Source organism: Camelina sativa, chromosome 14, assembly GCF_000633955.1.
Source record: "Camelina sativa cultivar DH55 chromosome 14, Cs, whole genome shotgun sequence".
Taxonomy (NCBI): domain Eukaryota; kingdom Viridiplantae; phylum Streptophyta; class Magnoliopsida; order Brassicales; family Brassicaceae; genus Camelina; species Camelina sativa.
In genome coordinates, this window is record NC_025698.1 from 11,601,999 (window position 1) to 11,611,009 (window position 9,011).

Below are 9,011 nucleotides of genomic sequence, written 5' to 3' on the forward strand. Positions count from 1 at the left end.
TTTACGCATCATGTTCGAACCCGGGTGGCCTAACCGGTCATGCCATAGAGTGAATTGTTCAGTGAACATTTTGTGCTTAGCCATGTTAGCTTCTATCATGTTTATCTTAGCATGGTATAAACCAGTGGCTAGTGCGGGTATAGTCTCTCGGACCATCTTTTGGCCGTTTATATTTTCGGTAATATATAGGAATTCTTTAGTTCCTTCACCCTTAGTTTCAACATGATAGCCATTTAATCTTATATCTTTAAAGCTCAATAAGTTTCTCTTAGAGCTGGGTGAGTATAGGGCATCACTTAGTTCAATATGTGTGCCGTTAGGCAACAAAATGTGAGCCTGGCCGTAGCCTTCTATCATGTTGGCTATACCCGCAATTGTACTAACATTTGCACTTTTCATTTTGAGATCTATGAAATATCTTTTATCTCTTAGTATAGTGTGGCTGGATCCACTGTCCACCACTAGTTCACTCATGTCCTTGGCCATTTCTATAAATAGGACATAATTTTGTATTTTAATAGGACAATTATAAAATAAAAGAACCATTGCAATTAAATTAAATAATCATCCAATACAATAAAGGAAAATAAAGCATAAAAGCATTGAAATTAAACCGCATTAAAACGAAAATCAATCATCATCTTGAAGGCAATCGGAAGTCTCTAGCAAGTCGTCATTCTCATGATCGAAGTCTCCTTCATCATCGATGTACGCATAGTTGGCTTCCGGATTTTTCTTTAGAACTTCTTGGTATGCATCAATGAGGTGTTTGGGAGTTCTACAAGTCTTGGACCAGTGGTTTGACATACCACATCTATCGCAGACCGATTTAACCTTGGTACGTGGTTTAAAGGACGTACGGCCCTTACCACCACGTCCGCGGCCTCCTCGGCCGGCCTGTCCGCCACGGCCACTACGTCATCTGCCACCACGGCCTTGGCCGTAGTATCTTTCTCTGTGGACGTAGTTGGTCTCATGGGGCGCTTTTGGCTCCTTAGACTCCATTGTAGTTTTCTTTCCCAAATCAACCTTATTTGCTTCCGGTAATGGGGCTGTACCGGGAGGTCTCATAGCACTGTTCATCAGCAGCAACTCATCATTCTGCTCAGCTAGCAGTAAACATTCAATGAGTGCCCCATAATCGGCAAAGCCTTGATGCCGATACTGTTGCTGAAGAACTCTATTGTTAGGGCTGAAAGTAGACAAAGTCTTTTCTATCAGTTCCCTTTCAGTCACCTCTTTTTCACATAACCTAAGGAGTGAGACAATCCTAAAAAGCTCAGAGTTATACTCCTCCACGGATTTGTAATCCTGGATCCTTAGGTTCTTCCAATCAAACTCGGCCTTTGGAAGGAGCACCGTCTTTTGGTGCCCGTAACGGCGTTTAAGCTGTGTCCAAAGGGCGAGTGGATTGTCTATGAAGAGGTACTGGCTCTTGAGACTCTCTGCAATGTGATGGTGCATATGTTGGAGACACTTGTTCTTTTTCTTGTCAGTGCTCTCAACTTCCTCATCAATGCAACCAGCTAGGCCATTTGACCTTAGGTGGATTTCGGTGTCTTTGACCCATTCCAAGTAGTTCTTTCCAGAAGCTTGCAAGATGGGATAGTCTAGGCTTTTGAGGTTTGCCATCTGCATATAATATAGACAACCGATAGTTAGCATGCGATATTTGAGATCGAATCATGCAACAAATATTTATTCAGGTCATGCGGTATTTGAGACCGAAACATGCCTTGGACCATGCGGTATTTGAGACCGAAACATGTCCTTGGGCCATGCGGTATTTGAGACCGAAACATGCCCTTGCCTATTATAGATTTCGTATGGTTTAAATTCATGCATGCAAAGACAACAAAATCAAATATGTATGCATGCAACAGTTTCCTTTTTTTTCTAGATAGGATTTCCTTTTTCTTAAATTTCCTTTTCTTTCTAGGATTTAGCAAATATTGTTTTAATGGGTTTTAGATAATTACTATAACCGATTAGGAACTTATCCTAATCATAGTTTTAATTTCCGATTTCATGTTTTAAAGTTTATAGGAACTTAACAAAAGTTTTAGTTCAATCGGAATTTTCAACCCTTAACTCAAGTTTATCAAATTCGGTTTTGAGTTTTAACAATCCTAGAACATGATTCATGCAGCCGAAATTTACATGAACAATTATGCTTGAATAGATCCTATCTTTATACATGATCCGTTTTTCAATATGATGCATGGATGGTCCGGTTTTGATATCCTAGAACATGTTTAAACAACAAAATATTTCTAGGTTCTTATGCATCACAACAAGCAGCAAACAACCAAATTCCATTCATAATATAATTGGTTTTAATTCTCAAGGAATCTAACAACCTAAACGCCAACAGGTTTTAAGTTTTAGGTTTTAGAGATCTTAAACTTTGTTGGTTGTGTACTTGTTTGTCTTAGGGTTCTGTATGTTTAAGTCCAAATTCGGATCATAGGGTTTTAAGAGGGTTCGGCCGTATTTTACCTTTCACCGATTTGGATCTGACTGGATATGGACCGGGAGCTAACAGACCTCGGTTTTAATCTCTCCCTCGCTCACGGACCACGAACAGAACCACGTACTAGATCACGAACAGAACCGCGAACTGGATCACGAACAGATTTCGCGGACAGAACAACGAACAGCTTCCGTGGACAGAACAACGAACTGCTTCCGCGGATCACGAACGGCTTCCTACGAACCGCTTGGTACTTCTCTCGTCCGGAATCACGAACAACGAACAGATGAACTCACCCTCGAACTTGGACCACAAATCTCGATCAAGCTGCCGATAGAAGCTTGATCACGAGCTTAAGGTATGCTCATGAACAAGGAGATCCTCGGACAGAAAAAGGGTTTGATCTCGGATGGGAGCAAGAACGAAGATGGTTTAGGGTTTGTGAAAGAGAGAAGAAGATCGGCGGCTGCCTTAGGGTTTGGGAAGCGGCGGCTGTTTTTAGGTTTTAGGGTTAGAGGCTATCGTGCTGATAACGTGTTGTAAACTAGAGAATTTAGGAAGTGAAATCTCTTAGTCTTATTGATTAATGTCGAGGTTACAACTATATATATAATAGGAGTACAAGGGCTAAAGCCCATAAAGCAATCGAGTACATAACATAGGCCATGGGCCGTAAAGCAATGACCGATGGATCGTACATGCGCGGACTGGTATATGGGTCGAATGGCCATGTCCTAACGGACTGTGAGCGGACCGGTGTATAGAGTCCAAGTGTTTTACAACACATATATTTTATTTTGGATCAGATCGAAAAAAAAGAAATAATTACCGAACATCTCAAAGCTACAAATAATAATATTACCGAACATCAGACAGTTTCGTGTCCTTGATTATTATTATATTAAACCTTTATTTTTATTTTGGTCAAAACAAAGTAAAATGTCATACTATTATCGACGACGAAATAAAACTTTTTTAAAAAATATAGTAATAATGATGTCATACCATCGAATGAATTGAACCTACATATAACCTCTTCGTCCAGTCATCACGTCGTCTCTTTGTCGTCGTCGCCGTCATTTCTCGCCGGAAAAATCAAAAACACAAAAAAAAAAAATTGAATTTTTATTTTCGAAAAAGATATGGATCCGATCGAATCAGCGGAGTACAACAACGGCTTTGAAACCACCAATGGTAACACTAACAGCGACCATGGTTGGAAGAAAGTGGTGTACCCAAAACGCAACCGGAAGCAAAAACCGGCGGATCAAGCGGCGACGGCGAATGGTACTATCACCGGGAATCTAATCCCCAACGGAGCTTTATCCAACGGAGGAGGAGACAACGTCTTCCGTTCTCTCGAGGAGCAAGCTGAGGGTCGTCATCGACGGATCCTCGCGGCGAAGAAGGCTTCTGATGCGGCGGATATGTCTGACGATGGGAGATCTAAACGGAGATCTAACGGATACAGTGATGAAGACAGCGACAGTGAAATCGCGGCGGGGAAGGAGAATTTGAAGGCAGAGGAAGTTAAGAAACCAAAGGTTAAGAAGGAGAAGAAGCCTAAGGTGACATTAGCTGAAGCAGCTGCTAAAATTGATGTCTCCAATCTCGAAACTTTCCTCGTTGAAGCTACGGTATGTGTAAATGTATAATTCGCTTGATTGTGATCTTCCTCTTGCTAAGCCAAATAAAAAAATTGAATCTTTGAATAGGAATCATATGGGAGTCAACCAGAGATTCAGCTAATGAGATATGCTGATTACTTTGGGAGAGCACTCTCTCAAGTATCATCAGCTCATTTCCCATGGGTGAAAACGTTCAAGGAGTCTCCTTTATCTAAGCTGATCGATGTGAGTTTTATATATCTCTCTGTTTTGTTTAACAAGTTTCAATTTTTGGCCATGCATCAAGTTCGTCTTTTCAATCTACTAGACACAGTTCCCAATAGTTGCATTGTATGTGTTTTTTGTGTCTAATCTAATCATATAGTATTATAGTTTGATGTTGGGTTCTTTATCTTCATAGAGCTGATAATCTTCTTCTTCAATAGATTCCACTCTCTCATATTCCTGAAGCTGTCTATAAGACATCAGCTGATTGGATCAACCAACGCCCCATTGAGGCACTTGGATTCTTTGTATTGTGGGGATTGGATTGTATTCTTGCTGACTTGGCTCTTCAACAAGGAGCTGCCAAGGGCGGTAAGAAGGGCGCTCAACACGCTTCTTCAAAATCTCAGGTATTTTGGTAGCTAAACGTTATTGTCTGGTTGGTCTGAATAATACCATTTCATGTCTAACGATTCCTTTGATGAATAGGTTGCAATATTTGTGACAGTAGCAATGGTGTTGCGCAAGAAACCTGATGCTCTAACCAATATATTGCCAACTTTGAGGGAGAATCCCAAGTATCAGGGACAAGATAAGCTTCCAGTTATAGTTTGGATGATGGCTCAGGTGTGTGAAGTTTTATTCTTTATATAACAAAGACCCTAAAATTACCAAAACGTGCTATTTTCTTTATGATAGACATTCTGGAATTCGTCTTCGCTTAACTGATAACTATGCACAGGCCTCCCAAGGTGATATATCAGTAGGCTTGTACGCGTGGGCGCACAACTTGTTACCGGTAGTCCGTAGCAAGAGTTGCAATCCTCAGTCAAGGGATCTCATCCTTCAGTTGGTTGAGAGGTGAGTTAAGTTTCTTCATATGATGTCCTGTTTATGTCTGTGTGATAATTATCTATCTAATCTTGGTTATTGTGTTTTTCTTACAGGATCTTATCCAACCCGAAGGCCCGGACAATTCTTTTAAATGGGGCTGTTAGGAAGGGAGAGCGATTGATTCCACCACCTTCGTTTGAGATCTTGGTTCGACTTACATTCCCTGCATCATCTGCAAGAGTGAAGGTAACGTAATATTGGGGCTTCCAAAATAATTGGATGAGGGTTGATTTTGATCTTTAAAAAATGGTTTGACGTGCAGGCTACAGAGAGGTTTGAGGCAATATATCCCTTGCTGAAGGAGGTGTCTCTTGCTGGTGCACCTGGAAGCAAAGCAATGAAGCAAGTCACTCAGCAAATATTCACATTTGCCTTGAAAGCAGCCGGGGAAGGTATGGCAAACTTTATCTCTAAACTCCCACCTACACGTCCGCTAGTAGACGATGCAATTAAAATTTGTTATATGTTTTCGGTACAGAAAATGTCGTATTAGCCAAGGAAGCGACTGCTATTACTATCTGGGCTCTCACCCAAAACGTTGATTGCTGCAAGCACTGGGTAGGATTCATTCACTCTTTCTTTTCCCACATATGAGTTATTTGTGACTGGACTTTTACTTATTGCTTTGTGGATCGGGTTAACAGGAGAATCTCTATACCGAGAATTTGGAAGCTAGTGTTGCTGTTCTTAAAAAACTCATTGACGAGTGGAAGGAGCGTTCTGTCAAGCTGACTCCTGCGGAAACCCTCACTCTCAACCAAACAATGAAGAGCTTGAGACAAAAGGTTCCAAAACAATGTTCATCTTTTAAACCTCTTTGTAAATAATTCACTACCTTAAGTACCGTTTCTTATTCAATGATATTTTACTAATCTACAGAACGAGGAAGCTCTTGCCGAGGGAGGAGTGAATGGTGCAAGCCAGTCCCTTTACAAAGATGCAGACAAGTGCTGCAAGGTGATCTCCGGGAAACTCTCAAGTGGTGGCTGCATCAAAAGTATAGCTACCACTGCTGCAGTTCTGGCTGCTGGTTTTGCTGGTGCTGCTGCTGTGTCTGCCAACCCTGAGGCTATGGCCTACGTGAACAACCTAGTGGAGTCGTTGGACCTCAACAAATTTACCGAGACGGTAATGTCAGTGTTGAAGAAATGAAGTGAATACACCTGAGGGGGTATGATAAGCAAGAGAAGCAAGTCTCCTTATCGTCGGTGTAGAGAAGTACTTGAAAATTATACTCTCTGATTACAAAGTTTTGAAACCTGACCGGCATTAGGGGGAGGTTAGGAGGCTAATGAGTGAAGACTGAAGAGAGGAGGTTTATGTCTTATAATCATGTACTTTTGAGGAGTTTGTTCAAAGCTCAAAAGTTGTAGAAGTTGCTGAGACTGTTTCTAATTTAAGACGTTCTTTGTTTTTTCTTATTTTCCGAAACAATAAAGTTATATTTTGATTTGCTCTCATGTTAATCTCATAACTCGTCTGTTCCATCCAAATCTACATTCCCAAATCTCTACTGTTATTTGTATCTTCGACAAAAACAGACCTACAAAACAGCTTTACAAAGACATTTACAAGTGTGAAGCATTGAGGTTGCGAGTTCGATTCCTTTCTAGACCACATTTTTGGTAAAGTACAAACTTTTTGGGCCAGAGAAAACAATTAAAGAGAAAAAGATTAGACTTTTGAAGAATCAGAGAGAAAGAGCGAGTCGATTCGTCTCAGTATAATCTATCACCAAGCGAACACTGGAGAAGAAGAAAAAAATCAGAACTTTAAAGGCTCAGAGAGAAGGGACGTTCCAACTGATTAGCTTCCTATGTCACTCTCTACAGTATCTTCCGGTGTGGGCGTTCTCGAGCTCCCATGTTTGCGTCTGTTACCAATCTCAAGCACCCAAATCCAGTTTCTCACTGTCGAAGCTAGAAAACAGCCTAGAGGAAGAAGACGCGAACTCTCCTTCAGCCACTTGCCGGTACTTATCCACTCGAATCGTCATTTCCGTCATGGTTTCTCCGAACTCAATTCAAGTTTTGATCTTTCCCACGGTGGAGAAACAGAAAAAAGTTCCGTCGCTTCTGTAAGTCCCTCTTATGAGCTCTGATTTCTCAGATTGAGTAGTATCAGAAATATAGCTTCGATTCTAGGTTAAAGGTTAATGCTTTGTGTCTCCTGGTTAAGATACTGAACGATGATTGTATTTGTGTGTTGGCGTATAAGCTTAGTTTGAAGATGGTGAAGAAGTGAGGAAGAAAAGCTCTTCAAGTGTTGGTGATAGCTATGTGGCCTTGTTTGTTCGAATGCTTGGTTTGGACAATGACCCTCTTGACAGAGAACAGGCCATAGAGGCGCTATGGAAGTACTCTTTGGGTGGAAAGAAATGTGTTGATGCGATAATGCAATTTCATGGTTGTTTGAATCTTATTGTCAATCTTCTTAAGTCAGATTCCAGCTCCGCCTGTGAAGCTGCTGCTGGGTTGATACGGTCTATAGCTTCTGTGAATCTGTATAGAGAATCCGTTGCTGAGAGCGCAGCGTTGGAAGAGATTACCGCTCTATTGAGCCAGCCTGAGTTAGCTACGGTGGTATGAAAGCTTGTGGTTCCAAAGTAGTATATTTCTGTTTGTTGGATTCAAATTTTTGAGGTTGATTATTTGGTAATTTTTTTTTTTTTTTTTTCAGGTGAAAGAACAATGCATATGTGCTCTGTGGAATCTGACTGTGGACGAAGAAATTAGGGAAAAGGTTGCTAAGTTTGATATCCTTAGGCTACTCATTAGTTTCCTTGAAGATGATGATGTAAACGTAAAGGAAGCAGCTGGTGGCGTCTTGGCCAATTTAGCCCTTAGCCGCTCAAACCACAAGATTCTGGTTGAAGTAGGAGTCATACCCAAACTGGTAAGACCTTTTGCTTTCTGTTCCTAATAGAATCAAATGATCTAGTGATCATTAGTTTTCCATCCATATCCATCTATTATAGCCTATCTGTGGCATGTTAGAGTGAAGTGATTGCTAATAGTCAAGGTGAGAATTGAAATAAACGAAAGGATGTGAAATTGGCTGAGCATCGCTTAGGGAATGGTATTCATATGAAAACTGTCTATGATTTAGTTATGCTTCAGTATTCTCATAACCTTCGTGATTGGAATCCAGGCAAAACTATTGAAAGGCGATAATACAGATAACAAAGGGTCTAAAGTTATTAGAAAAGAAGCAAGAAATGTGCTTTTGGAGCTCGCCAAAGACGAATACTACAGAATTCTTGTCATTGAGGAGGGTGTCGTACCCATTCCCATAATTGGTGCAGACTCTTACAAGTCTTTCAGACCGGATCTGTATTCTTGGCCTAGTTTACCAGATGGTATAAAGATCGAGCAGACAAGAAAAGTCCCTTCCAGATTTGGTGCCTCTGAGCTACTCCTTGGTTTAAATGTTGACAAGAACGTTGATGACGTCGAAGAAGCCAAAATGAAAGCAATTGTTGGGAGGACAAATCAGCAGTTCCTTGCCCGTATTGGAGCAATTGAGTTTGAGAAGGAAATTAAATCCGAAGGGCCTGGGAAATCTCAGCAGCTTACTCTTCTCCCTTGTGTAGATGGTGTGGCTCGTTTAGTCTTGATTCTTGGACTGGCAGACGAATTGGCAGTTACAAGAGCTGCAGCGTCAATTGCTGATGCATCTATCAACGGGGATATGCGGATTTCTTTCATGGAAGCCGGAGCTGTAAAGCCTTTGGTTCAGCTTTTAGCCAACAACAACAAAGAGACTGTTAAATTACCTGTCATCCGTGCTTTGAAAAATTTATCTCTTAGGTG

At 41.0% G+C, this 9,011-nt stretch overlaps 2 protein-coding genes across 3 annotated transcripts in view; both read left to right on the top strand.

Annotated features, from left to right (window-relative positions):
• LOC104741034 lies at positions 3,483 to 6,665 on the top strand. The gene is made up of 10 exons (XM_010461796.2): positions 3,483 to 4,110; positions 4,189 to 4,326; positions 4,527 to 4,715; positions 4,795 to 4,932; positions 5,048 to 5,166; positions 5,253 to 5,385; positions 5,462 to 5,591; positions 5,678 to 5,757; positions 5,844 to 5,984; positions 6,079 to 6,665. Exons 1-10 carry the CDS (start codon positions 3,616 to 3,618, stop codon positions 6,349 to 6,351), a joined length of 1,836 nt encoding a protein of 611 aa, XP_010460098.1. The 5' UTR covers positions 3,483 to 3,615; the 3' UTR covers positions 6,352 to 6,665.
• Positions 6,850 to 9,011, top strand: part of LOC104741035 — a 4,674-nt gene continuing 2,512 nt past the window's right edge. The window contains exons 1-4 of one of the 2 annotated variants that reach the window (XM_010461798.2): positions 6,850 to 7,276; positions 7,422 to 7,781; positions 7,879 to 8,094; positions 8,350 to 9,008. In XM_010461798.2, the coding sequence (XP_010460100.1) occupies positions 7,016 to 7,276; positions 7,422 to 7,781; positions 7,879 to 8,094; positions 8,350 to 9,008 (1,496 nt within the window). In that variant the 5' untranslated portion in view covers positions 6,850 to 7,015. The remainder of the gene's footprint in view (positions 7,277 to 7,421; positions 7,782 to 7,878; positions 8,095 to 8,349; positions 9,009 to 9,011) is intronic. The other variant, XM_019235654.1, reaches the window with a different exon arrangement.